The sequence below is a fragment of the Chaetodon trifascialis genome, chromosome 8 (genome assembly GCF_039877785.1).
Source record: "Chaetodon trifascialis isolate fChaTrf1 chromosome 8, fChaTrf1.hap1, whole genome shotgun sequence".
In the NCBI taxonomy this organism is placed as follows: Eukaryota; Metazoa; Chordata; class Actinopteri; order Chaetodontiformes; family Chaetodontidae; genus Chaetodon; species Chaetodon trifascialis.
Window position 1 is genome coordinate 15,785,197 of NC_092063.1, and position 14,653 is coordinate 15,799,849.

The following is a 14,653-nucleotide window of genomic DNA, read 5'->3' on the forward strand; positions in this document are numbered from 1 at the left end:
TCTATTAATATCATGATATACTTAATTGGATGGAAAACCAATATAGAAACTGTTTCTAGACAAAATAACCACAGGCATGTTTTGGCTAAATTCCTATCAAATCAAGGCACTTCATCACCTTTATGCAAATATAAAAAAAATTCCTTATTATCATAAAACAGTGCTTCTCATTGATTTGTCTACACAGGTCTCAAAAGGACAAATGTGGCCATTTAGAAGTTAAAGAAATAGTCACACTATCTCATCAGATCATGAGTGTGGTTAACTGAACTACAGAGGGTCACCCTTATGTGGAAATCCCATACCTCTCCAGCACACTGCCACTTGTGGTGGTTGGTGTGGCTATGTCTCCATCTGAGGCACCATTGCCTTGGTTGAGGTTGGGACTGCAGACGTTGTTAACTGAGGCAGAGGAGAAGTCCTCTGGTGGATCCTCAGGCCAGCCGAACTGCTCCTTGGTTTTGCCGTAGATCTTGATTGAATCAAGCATGGTGACTCCAGCTGGGTCAACAGATGCTCCAACTTTAAAATGAACAAGATGATGAAAATGCATCAGAAGAGAAGATGGTTTTTTAACAGTCTGCAGAAAATTCAGTGTGATCCGATGCCAAGGTATTATATCCTCCTGAGACCAAGCCTATTCATTTATGTCCTCTGTAGTGGACATTTGGTTTTGGTCTATTTCTTTTGACTCCTTTGAGCTACCCTACTGGGTCCTGGTGTGCTCAGTAGAGGACATCCTGGCCTTTCTAATGATATCTCATGTGTTTGGGTGGGATGAGGGGAACTTTGTTTTCATGCGGAGACAAAATGCAGACTGCGGCAAAATGTGCATGCCAGGTAAAGAGAAAAGATCAGTCAAATATATAGTTTTTTAACTATGGTAATCATATATTGTCTTGTTTATGAACATGTCAGGAATCATAAAATTGGAGTCAGAGTTCAGTTAAACTTTTTGTTAGAAAAAACAATAGCAATGTTATGAATGTTTAATAATGTCAATTTTGTTCAGTAGTTCAACAAAAGATATAGGCCAAATGTTCAGGTTCATTTAAAAAATGGATAGACATTCTTGTTTTCTTGTCAGCCTATTATGATTTCGTTGTGTTCTGGTAAAATAGTTCGGTTAGTCCACTACAGTGGGCATGCTGTAAAATCTAAAATAAAAATATTTTTACAAAATTCTAAATTGTGAGTTGTTTTAGCTCCAAAGGCAGGAAATCACAAAAAAAAATAAATAAATAAATTGAAAGATACTTTTTTCCCTTGGTTCTCAGGAGGATATAGCAACAAACTTCAAGTACTCTGGGGTTTGTCAAACTATTTTCATTCCGACTTAAAAATCTTGTGTTGAAAGGGCGGATGACTGGGCAAAAAACACAGATGCATGACAAAAAATACTAATATTCACCATATGGTGTGCTTTAACTTAGATTAAGAAGCTACAAAAAATACTAAACTGACTTCTGAAGTAATAGGTCATCCACTATACTGGACATTACAAAAATATCAATGCATCATAGCAGCAAACAGCAACATATAATCAACATTGCACACTCTTGCTCTTACTAAAGATGGACAGCTTCTTGTCAGCCTGCAGGGCCTCCTCTCTGGTGAAGGGAAAGTCAAACCAGCGGGCTCTCGTCAGGTTTATCTGCATGGTGCGGCCAAACACCTCCACATAGGAAGGAGCCCTCTCAATGGCCTGTGTGCCCACCTGCACACGCATGCCTGTCATCACCATCGAGCTGTTGTTGTTGACCGCCTCCACAGTGAATCCACCAGGCTAGGAGGAAACAACCAGACTCATGAAAAAAATTGTCTAATAGTGCATGTGTATGGTCTATATGCAGTGTCTTTACTATAAAAAAGCAAACAAACACAGACATGGCTGACAGTTGCACCTTTTCCAACACAGAATCATTTTGTTCGAACTGTCCCTACCTTTGTGTTGGCCACATACATCCCAGTGGAGTTGAGCCTGTGTTTAATCTGCTGTCCATTGTAGACCTGCAGCAAGTCATTGCCCCCAAACTCCACCTCTGTCAGCTGCTGGTTGTGTTCAAAAAAGTCCACTGGGAATGTCACCTGACTAGAGGTCCGAGTGGCTAAAAGTAAATTCATTCCATTAATATTTGAAACTTTTGTATGCAAGTAAGCAGTTTCTGGATATCATGAACATTCCTGAGGAAGCCATTAAACATGTTTACACAAATTTTAATGAAAATTGTGAATAAACTGCACCTTGACACTGATGTGGACTTTTACAAACTAGAGAATTTAAGTCAATAATCTAATTTTTAAGAACAGCTCAAATATTCTTGAGCTGAGGTTGTGTGTTAGAATCACCCTTCAAATGTCAACAGTGGTTAATCAGGCACTTTGGCAAATTACCAGCTATTGTCCAAGTATGATGATCACACTGGCCCAGAGCTGGTTGGCGCTGGGATCAACTTGCTTACATTTTTTGTAATTAAAAAATAGTTGCACTTTATTGGTTTGAAACTTACTAGTAGCAGCAGCTTTGCGCTTGCGGACAGGCTTCATGATACTGATGCCACAGCTGGGCTGCAGTGATGGCTGGAGCCAGTAAGAGGTGTTGTCTACATTGGCCATGTAGATTCGCAGGCTTCCGTCTTCACAGAGGAGAATCATAGTGGTGCGCTGCTGCTCATTACTGGCAGTGTGTCGGATAGCTACCATATCTTGAATCTGGGGAAAAGAGAAAATTAATGTTAACCTTAAGATATGGTGAAGAAATCAAACCCAGTGGGTGACACACGTTCCACACATGTGCGCTACAAAACAAGATGACGACTGTATGACAGCAGGAAAAAACACTGCTCTTTGCTGTATTTGTCTGAACAACAAGGTCAAAAACATGAACAAAATAAGAACAGGACAAAGGATGAGGAATACAGTACATGAGCGCCAGAGGTGAGAAGCTCATATGTGGTCAGTGTGCTTGTAGTGCATTCACGCTCTTCTTACCACGCTTTTCCTTTTTCCATTTCATACACTGCCATCACTGATTGCTGCAGTTCTGACTTCTAACCAACTCGTGACTGTGACAGTGGTAAGTCAGTGTGTTACATTAAGTGGTCATTACCTTAGCTTTGGCTGGCAGAGTTTTAATCTCTTGAATGAGGAAGGTGTCTGGTTTGACCATGATGACAAGTGGTATGCCTGTTGTCTGCTGCACGCAGCACACCAGGCCTGGGTGGTTCATGACCTCAGACCACTGGCACAGAGCAGGTGACATCTTAGTGCTTCCACCGTTAGAGCTTAAGAGGACAGGAGGGCAACAGAAAAAAATGGACACACAGTTAGCTCTTCCATTTACCCATTACATTTTTTCAGATTCAGTGCATTAACTGGGGAGTGAAGAGGGCATTTACGGTACAGAGGAAGTGTTACCCTTTCACATTGATGGGGAAAAGCCTCTGGACTTCAGTGGTGCTGCGGCTCACTGTGGCAGCAAAGGACTTTCCCTGGCTGTAGCTGAAGAAAAGCATCTGAAGCACATGGGAGTAATACACCGACACACCACCTCCGGCTACCTGCCCATTGCTATCCTGGAGTCACACAGAAAGATTTTACCACAATATTGCTTTCTGGCATTCATCATTTCGAGAAACCTCATAGCAGTGCTCTGAAGTGGTAATATGATCACATGATTCTGTGGGTCTAACCTCATGGCTTAGGTACACATTTCACTTACCTTCAAGTCTTCATGGGTTATCTCCAATACATTTGTGACATAGAAAGGGCCATGCTGGGCACTGCTGGATTCATCCATGAGCTGGGTGTACATGTAACCTGCTGAAGACATGATGGCGATAACATTCTTCCCCTCTTCATTGAAAAGGAACGTGGCATCACGGATCTTAGAACTTGGCAGCAGGAAGTAGTACATGGGACTCAGGGCATCCACTGACAAGTCATAAATCTGTTTAGCAAGGGAGACAAATCGAAAAAGACGAGCATTACTGAGTGTTTTTTTCAACTTAAGAAAAGAAGCATCATCATAGTAAAACGTTGAGCACCTGTGACTGTCTTCCTAAATCAATATCAAAATTCAATAAAATTACCAATAATTAGTCAACATCTAACTTAAGGTACCAAGTGTCTATTCTCTTACTGCATACCTTGACAAAGTCAGCGGTGATGATGGCAAGTTCAGTCTGGGAGCCAGGTAACCAGATGGCTTTGATGATGAAGTTGCCAGTGGCCAGTTGTGGGTGCAACACTAGATGATCTGACACAGAGCCTGTGCTGCTGAAAGTCAGCACATGGCAGTCCTGGGGGAAAAAAATGAGAGAACAAGACAAAACAGTTGAATATCAAATTTCTACATGGCAGGCATTTTAAAAATGCTTCTTAACATACTTAGGGAGGGTGAATCCTAGGGTAACAGTTGTGGTCTTCTCTCACAGTCAAAATAATGACATTGCTGTCTGTGTTAGTTTCATTTAATAGATTTGTATGTTGTTGTTTTTTTTTTTTTTTTCCAAAGAAGCTGGTTTTCTGACCTTGAGGCCGCACACAGCCAGGTAGTCTTCATTACAAGGGTTGCCTGTGAGACTGAGGACAGTGAAAGGGACTGGAGCAGAGGCCAGGCGGGTCAGGGTTAGCTTCCTCTTGCTTGAGTCAGCTTGTTTCAGGAGTGTGGACAGCTGCAGAACTGTTATCTGTCAAGCGGGAGAAGGAGAGAAAATGGGTTACCACAAACAGAACATGAAAGACAAAAAGAAATACACATTAAAGGGGGTAGAAATGCCCCCCACCTTCTGTTGCTACTCAACAAAAGTATAATTCAATCCTCTCTCCTTTATTGCTCCCCCTGTTTCTTCACCATGTCAATGACCTCCAATAGGAACAAACTAACACGCATCACACACAACGCCACACACAAAATGACCCCAGGCACCTCCTCAACCCATTCTTCACACTGCTTCCATTTGTGTTTATTAAATTGATACCATCAGACCACTAACCACAGACTTTCTGCTAAGCTATTATTCAACCTGTGTTTTTTTTAATCAGATAATGATACGATAAAGTCTTATGTGAAATAATTTGACAAAATGACAAAAAGAAGAATGGTTTACCTTTCCCTTTTCATGGCTGACTGCAAGGTGCTGGCGGCGGCCGTGAGGTGACGAGAGGACACACATGGCAACACGACGTAAAACGTGTGCACTAATGAGTTGGCGTATAGTTTGCCCCTGGTCACCACTGTAGTTCATCCTCACATTCTCAAAAGCCCCTTCCTGAGACCCAAGGGTAGGAACCTGAGGAAAAGCAACATGTTACTTATAATGTGGTTTCTAATAAGGTTTACACAATAACAAAGTGACTATTCCAACCATTTAACATTGTACGAGTCTTCATACCATTAACTGGTCTGTCATCTCCACAGTTTTGTCCTGAGTGTGCAGTTCATTCAGGGCTTGCTGAGCCCGGCTGCTGCTTCCCACTGCTGATGCCTGCTGGAAGTTGGTCTGGATGGCTTCCATGAGAAACATGAGCATCTCCAGTATGACTGCTGCAGTGGATGAGCCCATCTGTTGTGGGGAAATATGGCCAAAAGCTTGAGTCAGACAACGTAAATTGCAGCATATGTAAAAGAAAGACCTTTGACGCATCGGCTACATTGAACATGAAACAAATGTGGACCGTTAGCAGAGCAGATGTGTTGCCGAATGTATCTATTTAATGACTAAACCTGCAGTGTGCGCACAGTGTAGGGTTGTGTGAGTCACAGCTATGGATGCACTGGGGTTACCAGGAAAATCTGTTGAAGTCCAGCATATCTGAGTCTCTCCTGTCTTAATGTCACATGAAAATAATTCCACAGTTACATATGAAAATATTTAGCCTCCATGCACTGTTCCCCCCCCCGCTGCTACTCTGATGTCCGCCCTCTCTCTCGCTCCTGATTTGACAAATTAAGAGTTTATTTCAACCAATCCTGCAATAGTGATAATTGTTACTGTCTCTGTGAAAGGAGTCTGATGGCTTTGGCCAGAGCGATATGACATATATAGAAAAACATATATAAAAAAAACAGATATTACTCTTTAACAAAAAGGTATCTTGGGCAAGGCAGCACTGTGAAATTTCAACTTTGTCGCGAAGTTGGAATAATACAAGTAAGTTAACATCTACAGGCTCCTGTAGGCTAAGTAAGGAATAAGGGCCTTGCACACTTGCTGCAAAAAATGTGAATAAAAGAATGGTCTATTTTTACGTTTGTAGAGCAGACCTCTGTGATGCTTAAGCACATATTACACGCTACTCTCACGACTGACGTTGCCAGTTTCACTGATGATAGAAGAAGCATAGTGTTGCAGAGGCCCCACAGCAAACGTCAGCATATGTTATGTGTTCAATGTAACCAAGTGCAATAACGTTAAGAAATTTGAGTGGTAGGCAGACAGAGACATGGACTAGGAGATAAATCCAGGAGAGATGAACAGATTTTCTCTCACCACTTGTGCCACCAACTCCTCCTGGCAGCCCTCAATGCTCTTGCACACACTGCTCTTCTTCGGCCTGTCTTCATCACCGGGTTTGCCGTCACAGATGGTGACCTTGCCCTTGTCAGAGGGTGAGGCATTCTGATGGCGGATTGCACTGTCAGGCATACGTAGTTCACTCTGGAACGCAGAGGACTCCTTCAGAGTGGAGCCCATGCCACTGCTGGGGCTGCGTTTCACCAAGGCCTGTGGACAGTATGACACAAAGGAAAGCAGTGAGAACAGCAACGCTGCTGACATTTGCATGCATATATATAACTGAATATGACAGCTCGTCAAATACAGGCTTTTCACATAAAAGCATCTTCTTTGTTACGATTAGGATAACCTGCTTTTGTTTTCACTTTGCTAGCTTCTCCATATTGTGGAGTATAAAATTAGTCAAAAGGAAGGTCAGAGAGATTGTGTTGGATGGAGGCGCACTCGGGTTGGATGATATGATGGTGTATTCTGTATGACGGGAGAAATGTGTCTACCAGCAGAGTTTTGGCAAAACCGTTTTCAAAAAATGGGAGCAATTCCTCAGTGTCTCTGCTATGTAGCAAATCAGGGCTGGATTCTCCCGTGATCTCACAGACCAACCCAAGATGAGGCAGAACAACTCATTTCTACAAGGTGAGCAGTTAGTTTGTATGGAAGTTGAAGAACAAATGTTATGAAGTACAGTGCAGTACGGTTATTTTAAACCATTTCTTAATTACAGTACTGCGATTTTTCCATTACAGTGATATAAAATTACAAATACCATGATAGAAGATTCTGGCCATATTGCCCACCCATAAGGCGCACTTTATCTAAAATGCCTCCAAAGGCAAAAATCATGGATTGACAATTATCACTTGTATTGGAATTTGCTGCATCCACCAAACACTTTCACTTTGTTATCCATTTTGAACAAACTTATTATGAGCCATTGTAATCACAAGACTGACACAGAAGATAAACTGAAGGTAGAATGTAGTTGATGGTTTGTTCATCATCACATGCACATTCAGAAATCCATCATATAAGATTAACTAGGAAAGCTGGCCTTTTTAGTAAACAAAATGTTGACAACAGACATTTATAACATGATTTCTCTCATTTTCTGGCCACATGTGTGGGCTAGCTATAACCCTGACCAAATGAAATGACTGGATGGAAGTCAATGGGGGAATGACTTGCAAGCCAAAGTTACCGCTGTTGTTCTCTTCCCATGATGACCTGAGGTATTCGGTCTCACCTGGCAGCTGCCATCCTCTTTGGCACCGCAGTCACAGAAGAAAGAGCCATATTTGGCATAGGAGATCTCATGGTCTTTGTGACAGACCTTGGCGCACACTGTGCACACACCTACCCCATCCACCATCTTACAGGTGTGACAGTGGTACCTGCAGAATGAAAAGGACCAGGACAAGACTGTATATAGTACATCAGCAACTTCATAATGAAAGAATGTGACCTGCATAAATTTCAGAATCAGAATCAGAAATCCTTTATTTATCCCCGAGGGGAAATTGTTTAAATATTTTTAAATTTTTTAATTGTTTAAATATATTGTTTAAATATATTTCTACATGAAGGCAATTTTAGATAGTTATATTATAATAACTATAACCAAATTCCAGTTGATGTAACGTGCCAAAAACCTTGTTCAGGTGTGGGGAAATAAAAACTCAGCAGTTTAATCAGTTTTGAGTGAACTTCATGAGTTGGGTTCACTATTTGCAACCTAACACTTTAGCACAGCAGGAAAAAAACACAACACTTGCAGAAAAATGTCCCTAAAACAATGGCTAAAAATTATCATAATTTTGTGGATTGTTTCTTCACAATGTCAACAATGTGAATTTGTCCTGTTTCTGTGGGCTTCATGTAAATCTACTGTATGTAGGATTTTAAGAGCCCAAGATTTTCCTCTTTATTCCGAGTTATGAAACAGTTCCTATGTGACAAATCTATTTTAAGGTGTAGTTCAGACCAAAAGACCTATGATCTGCGAAAAATCCCTTCACTTTATCATGATATAAATGATGAGACAACCTCTGGCCTCTTTTAATAAGAAAACTGAAATCACAGGGAAAAAGAGAATTTTCTTTACCAGTGCTGGTTCATGAACTCCTTCTGGGTGATGGTGAAGGTGCAGAGTTTGTTGCAAAGCGAGTCTTCATCCTGTCAAACATCGACAAACATGTTAGCGTGAATTGTTCCATTCAGCCGCAGAAAACCGAGTAAAGCAAACAAGAACTGCAATGCAACTACATAACTCACTTAAGTGTGTTTCAGTGAAACTCACTCAGGTGGTACGGACTTGTAACATCATATCGTTTCATGCACATCACATTATGCATATTTCAGTATGTACCAAGTCAAAAGTAACATCTTGTTGTAATTCTATTGCCTGAAATTGGTCAGAAGATTTTATTGTATTATAATTAAGGTTCTGTATATATCTAAAAAAAACTTAAGAGATTACATTACACTTCATGTAAATGTGCACAGAATTTGTTTGCATAATGGGATGAGATCTCACAGAGTCTTCTGCCTGGGAATCATCCTCCTCTACTGCAAGCTCCTCCACCCAGTCAGAGTCCACTTCCATGGCTTTCTCTTCTCCCTCCATTAGCAGCGCCGAGGTGCCCTGACCACTGCTTTGTCGCAAGGCATTCATCACATCAGCCAGATAGGAGATGATGTGGCATGAGCATTCCAGCATGCTAGCGTGCTGAAATCAAGAAACAGCAGTACATCAGCGACTTAATGTTTAATGGTTAAAATGCTGAATGGGAAACACACGTTAGGCCAGGGTTCGAAACAGAATCACACCTGGATGAAGTCAAAGTAAAGCACTTCTACAAACTGGTGCAATATACTGATAAACATAAAAACTTACCTTTCCTTGGGATAAGTTTGTGCTCACTTTTTCCACAACATTCTTCTGTGTTAAATACTTTTTGCTGCAGAGAAAATTAAGATAAATTTTCACATTAATTTTCAGAAATTTAAGATGCCATGGTTGTCTGATATTGCCTAAAGGATAAGGTCACCTGACGTAAAGTACTTTTTCAATCCATGTTAATGAATCCTTGAGTTCTTTTGCCAAGCAAGTTTTCTGGTGAGTTAAGCCTGAGCAGCGATGCCAAAAATAATCAGTTCCCTGATGTAAATGAAGTCAGCGGATAGCATGTCTGTGAAATTGATTTCTTACCATCTGGTCAGCCAGTCGATAGCTGCCCTGTGCAGTTGCAGGTGGCCCGCCCCTTGTCCAGCGCTGGCAAGTGTGGCCATGATGACCATGAGCTCAGGGAAGCCTGTTCCATCACCATTGGCCAGCATGTCTGTCGCCATGGGAATGAGTGTGCTGAGGAGGACAGTGCACACTCCTTCGCCAACCTGGCTGTTGTCACGTACAATGTGGGTGGTGAGCAGCTGCAGAAGCTGTCGGTTTTCTTGCACTATTTCCAGCTGCTCCGAGTCCTTTGGTGGGGTGGCCGTCATGCGCGTCAGCCAGGACTGTAGACGAGAGGGCTCCACACAGGCCAGCTGGGCCAGTGAGCCACACAGACACAGCAGGCTCGGGTTCGGGCTCTTCTCCGCTACATACAACAACATCACCATGGGATTTAGGCTTGTTGGAAAATATGAGCACTGTGATTTGATTTTTGACAATTTTACGGCATCAGTATGCTTCAAATGTGTTTATTGGATCACTGAATAGTGCCTGAAACCCACTCCTCAACAGCTTTCAAACATTAGTCTCACTGCCTCCAGTCACTTTCCAAAACAGACAATCAGGCAAGTACCACCACTTTACGCAGCAATTAGTCTGGTATGCAGCAGTCAGTATGAAAGGGCTGAATGTCTTTCTCAAGCTTGTTTTTTTGTTTTCATTCTTCACACAAGTACTTCTATCACCTTTTGTGTATGACCAAATGAAGCACCATGCAGGCCTTTAAGGAGAGACTGTCTCAAAGTGTGTGGCTCTTTTCCCTTTGGTACAATTTTCATCTCTCACCCCTCTCAAAAGGGAGGATTTTCACTCCGCCTTCAAATGTAACCATTCGGAAGAGCACTTAATCCTTTCACCATTTGGTCAGACAATTTGGAAAAAACAGTCCATTTGAAGCATACTCTAGCCTTTAGATGGCTTTTATTGTCTGGTGAAATTACAACAGTTGACTTACTTAGCTGGAAAAGCTTAGTGAAGAATTTCAGCACCCTGTTGCAGAACTTTGCAGATAGGTTTTCATTGGCTGTCGCCATCATAATCTGAACAAGTTCACCACTGGAGAAAAGGAGCACAAAACAAGTGAGGTAGTTGCATAAATGTGGAATAATGCAGCCTGTGTCACCAGTTGAGCAGATACCTGAATGAAAAGAACTCTTCCATGGCCTTGCGGACTTGACTGCTCTCAAGTTGCTTTTCAAGGTACTGGAGGCATTCCTCAAGGACAGACTCATCCAACCCACTAAAGAAAATTAGATCCAATGTTGGTAAGAGGAGTGAAACTCAATCAGACAAACATGCAAGCTAGTAAACAAAAACAACGTTTAACTAGGCTAAAATCTTCACAGCGGGGCTTGACTTGTCAACACTACAATGCAGGTGTGATTCATTATCATGTCACACATGGTATACCTGTTGGGATCTGAGTGATTGGCAATGATGTTGTAACACCCGGTCACCAAACGTTCGTAGATGCGGGCTAGGAAGGCATCTGACTCTGATGGGCCCAGGATGCGCTCCAGTGAGGTGCTGCTGATCTCAGCCACACTCTCTGTGCTGCTCTCCAGGAGGAGAGGCAGCAAAGTGCGCACAACCTGCGAAGGATTCAGCTCCTCTGTGCTGAGGAGGCAAACATGCAGCAATATTAACAGAAGATTACAGGTTTCTCATAATACATTCTGCTTATCACATACTATTAGTGACAACGTTTAATGATTTTGAATAGGACAAACACTTACACAATGAGGTCCCCAGTGAGGCGAACCAAAGAGAGTAGGATGTGTTTAAGAGAAGAGGCCAGAGGCAGGGACTGACAACTCAGTGTCCCGAGGTGAGCTGCTTGGATGGCGCTGATGTAGCTCTCTGATGGAATGGTGTCATTAGCAAACGCATTTCGCTGAGAAAGAAAAAAAACATCAGGCTATTAGTCTCATAACTGCAAATAAAATATTTTTTTCCAAATGACAGTAGAGCTGTAGAGCTGGGAAATATAAGTAAAAACTTTTTTGTAATCATACTGGATATCTCTTGATATTAATTAAATGATAATTTAAGACTGATATTTTCTGACAAGATCCATAACTTAAAATGGACATCTTATGATACATATAATCAGATACAGAGCAGAACACATTATATCTAATGTTTAAAATTGGAAGTTTCACATTAAAAAAACAATAAAGAAATAACAATTGCATTGAAACAAATAAAGCAGCTGCTCTTAACACAGCTTTGCCAAAATCAACAGCAGAGTGTGAGGATGTAGCATTTTTTTTGTCAGTGCTGTGAACTGGAACAGGAGTGGGTGGTAAAAAGTTAAAATAAGTTTACACATCGTCATATGTTGTACATATTGTACAGCCCCTTGAGGCAAACTGTGATTTGTAATACTGGGTTATATAAATAGAATAACAGCAAAAAAAACTAAATGGTGAACAGATTGCCTAATCTCCTTTATAATGTGGCCCCAAAGACAGACAGAGTCAGACTAAACCAAAAGCAGCAACTTTAATCACGTACCCATGAGCCAATGTTGGGGAATTCATTGGTGTGAATGCCATTCCAAGTCTCACATATCGTCTGTACAGCTGTTGGCAAGTTCTGCATAATACTGTGACCTGTGAATTTTAAAGAACTCTGGTTAAAACAGTGAGTAAACAGAGAAGTTGTGTAAGTGAATATACTGTTTTACAACTTAGCTCTTGAGTAATCCACATTTCACATACCCAGCATATTGGCCTTGCAGCGGGTGGAGCCGATGGACAGAACTGCAGCATAACCTTGGAGCTTAGCATCTGTCAGCTTGTTCTCCCCCTCCTCTGGGATGTTCATGAGTAGGTAAGACCTGGTCACGACAAGTGTGGTTTAATAATTTTATTCACATATATGAATGAATGATTTACAACTCAAGCCTAATTTTTTCTTGACAGATTTAATTTTGGATTAAATGACTGAAATATGTTTTGCCTCATGTGTGCATTAGACTGCAGCACTGTTTGCAAAATGTCAGCATGAAAGCTCTGCAGTTAAGGAAGTGATGAAATAAAAAAAATATTATCCTTTGCAGTTTCTGTTAAAGTTTTAATAAACGACTCAAAGCTCTAGTCACATACAAAAAAAAGAAAAACGAGAAAATAATTATTATGGATTTATCTGCTTTAGGCAGAAGATAAAGCAATAAAATAGCAAAACCTGCAGCTATTTCAATCGCACCCTCATATTGCTAGACCTAGACCTGCATGACCTAGATGAGCTTGGTAGTTAGTGATCCCATTCTCACCTTGTAAAGGCTGTGTAAACATCAGTGAGCTGCAGTGTGGCAGGCAGTAGGTTCTTTGTGATCTCAGATGACTTGTGGGTGTCTGCCTCAATGGCAACCTTGGACAAATGCTCATCTAGGGAAACCTGCACTTTAGAGATGACTGCATCCAGTGTATAGATGGCTTGCAGAGAGGGTAACTGATGAAGTGGAAGGATAACATTCGGGTCGACACTGGAGAAGGTTGAAATCTGCAACAGAATCAAGTCGGCAAAGAGCAACAGTTGCGTTCAACATTTAGTTTGGACAACACTCGATACGCAGGTCAAAAATGAATAGATTGTAATCATTACCTGTCTTGCAATGTACTCCTCTGCTAGTTCCACATCGTATTTCACAGTGCTACACTTAGAAGCCGTCATCTCAACCAGAGAGGCTGCTTGGTCTGCTTTCATTCCCTGCTTCACCAAGTGTTCCTGTCAGCGAAGATGTGGCCAGAATTATACACCAAATACCTTACGCCAAAATAAACCACGACAAAAAAGAACTCACAAAATCACAGTACAGGATTAAGACACAAAATCAAAGGTAATATTCTTGGAAGTCATTTATTTGTTTTGGCATCTATCATGCATTCGGTAGGGCTTTCAGGTGTCAACAGACCTTGATCCAATGCACGTACGTAGACGCCCGGAGACGTGAAGACCATCGCAGTGTGTGCAGGATGTCGCTCTCACTGGGATCACTGCAGCCAGTCTTTAGCTGCTCCATGTAGGCTTTTGAGGGTGGTAAAACACCCAAGATCCTCCACAGTATCAAGAAGTAGTACTGAAGGGAGCAAGCCTCCTGTGCAGAGTGATAAACAAACATGCAATGTTTTCTCATCTCCACTCAATTAATGTCTGGGCTGAAGTCTGTCGCTGTTGAGTTACTATAAATTAAAACTTAACTGCTCATAGCGGTGCTTCACATTAAACGGCTTTCAAAATCAAACATCTGGAAGGCTTTTATTTTGGAGCACACTGAGGAAGCGTAGCCTTAGTCATGGAGGTGCATCATGGGCTTATTTACTACTGTTTACCCAGCTCACGGTTTGTTTGTGTGGTGTGTTCTCACCATAGGAGTGATGGGCTTGTTCTCCTGTCTTCTTGCTGTGTCAAACTCAGAGCCTGCAACCAGGAGTGAGATGAGCCATGCGTATAGTTCATCATATTTCACTGCTCCACTGAACAGCTTAGGAAAGACCTACCAGGGAGGAAAAAATGTTCTGTTTGAATACAGTGAGGCACAGGGGTGTAAAAGTTTTTTTTTTGTAGGTCAAAGTCTCACCTTGCTGTCCAGTCTGCTGATATCATCTTCAGATGCCTCAGGGGACAGAACGCAGTAGAATTTGGGCTGCACATTTGAATCTAAGGTTAAAATGTCCAAAAACCAAATATTAATTTCTAATTGAGTACCGCCATCAATACATCCTCTTCACAGACGCGAAATTAGAGCACAGACTGTATGAATACATGCGTGGAAGTTGCTGAGTTTCTATGCAAATTGTCACCTTCATTATTAATCTGTGGTTGCTTAACTTCCACTCATACAAAAAAGTCCATTTAATTGGTCATGTTTTGTACCTCCTGTCATGCTCTGGCCAGT

General features: G+C 41.6%; 1 protein-coding gene across 11 annotated transcripts in view; it reads right to left on the reverse strand.

Moving 5' to 3' along the window:
* Nucleotides 1-14,653, reverse strand: part of ubr4 (ubiquitin protein ligase E3 component n-recognin 4) — a 52,990-nt gene that overhangs the window by 23,535 nt on the left and 14,802 nt on the right. For 8 of the 11 annotated variants that reach the window (XM_070968192.1, XM_070968194.1, XM_070968186.1 and 5 more), the window contains 28 exons: nucleotides 14,336-14,415; nucleotides 14,123-14,251; nucleotides 13,670-13,852; nucleotides 13,360-13,482; nucleotides 13,028-13,257; nucleotides 12,474-12,592; nucleotides 12,268-12,365; nucleotides 11,487-11,644; nucleotides 11,161-11,367; nucleotides 10,889-10,990; nucleotides 10,706-10,806; nucleotides 9,730-10,117; nucleotides 9,415-9,478; nucleotides 9,055-9,246; nucleotides 8,623-8,693; nucleotides 7,720-7,912; nucleotides 6,495-6,728; nucleotides 5,397-5,567; nucleotides 5,112-5,294; nucleotides 4,533-4,691; nucleotides 4,149-4,301; nucleotides 3,722-3,949; nucleotides 3,418-3,575; nucleotides 3,110-3,284; nucleotides 2,511-2,712; nucleotides 1,945-2,108; nucleotides 1,570-1,786; nucleotides 306-522 (listed from right to left, as the gene is read on the reverse strand). In XM_070968192.1, the coding sequence (XP_070824293.1) occupies nucleotides 306-522; nucleotides 1,570-1,786; nucleotides 1,945-2,108; nucleotides 2,511-2,712; nucleotides 3,110-3,284; nucleotides 3,418-3,575; nucleotides 3,722-3,949; nucleotides 4,149-4,301; nucleotides 4,533-4,691; nucleotides 5,112-5,294; nucleotides 5,397-5,567; nucleotides 6,495-6,728; nucleotides 7,720-7,912; nucleotides 8,623-8,693; nucleotides 9,055-9,246; nucleotides 9,415-9,478; nucleotides 9,730-10,117; nucleotides 10,706-10,806; nucleotides 10,889-10,990; nucleotides 11,161-11,367; nucleotides 11,487-11,644; nucleotides 12,268-12,365; nucleotides 12,474-12,592; nucleotides 13,028-13,257; nucleotides 13,360-13,482; nucleotides 13,670-13,852; nucleotides 14,123-14,251; nucleotides 14,336-14,415 (4,699 nt within the window). The remainder of the gene's footprint in view (nucleotides 1-305; nucleotides 523-1,569; nucleotides 1,787-1,944; nucleotides 2,109-2,510; nucleotides 2,713-3,109; nucleotides 3,285-3,417; nucleotides 3,576-3,721; nucleotides 3,950-4,148; nucleotides 4,302-4,532; nucleotides 4,692-5,111; nucleotides 5,295-5,396; nucleotides 5,568-6,494; nucleotides 6,729-7,719; nucleotides 7,913-8,622; nucleotides 8,694-9,054; nucleotides 9,247-9,414; nucleotides 9,479-9,729; nucleotides 10,118-10,705; nucleotides 10,807-10,888; nucleotides 10,991-11,160; nucleotides 11,368-11,486; nucleotides 11,645-12,267; nucleotides 12,366-12,473; nucleotides 12,593-13,027; nucleotides 13,258-13,359; nucleotides 13,483-13,669; nucleotides 13,853-14,122; nucleotides 14,252-14,335; nucleotides 14,416-14,653) is intronic. The other 3 variants (XM_070968195.1, XM_070968193.1, XM_070968190.1) reach the window with 1 other exon arrangement.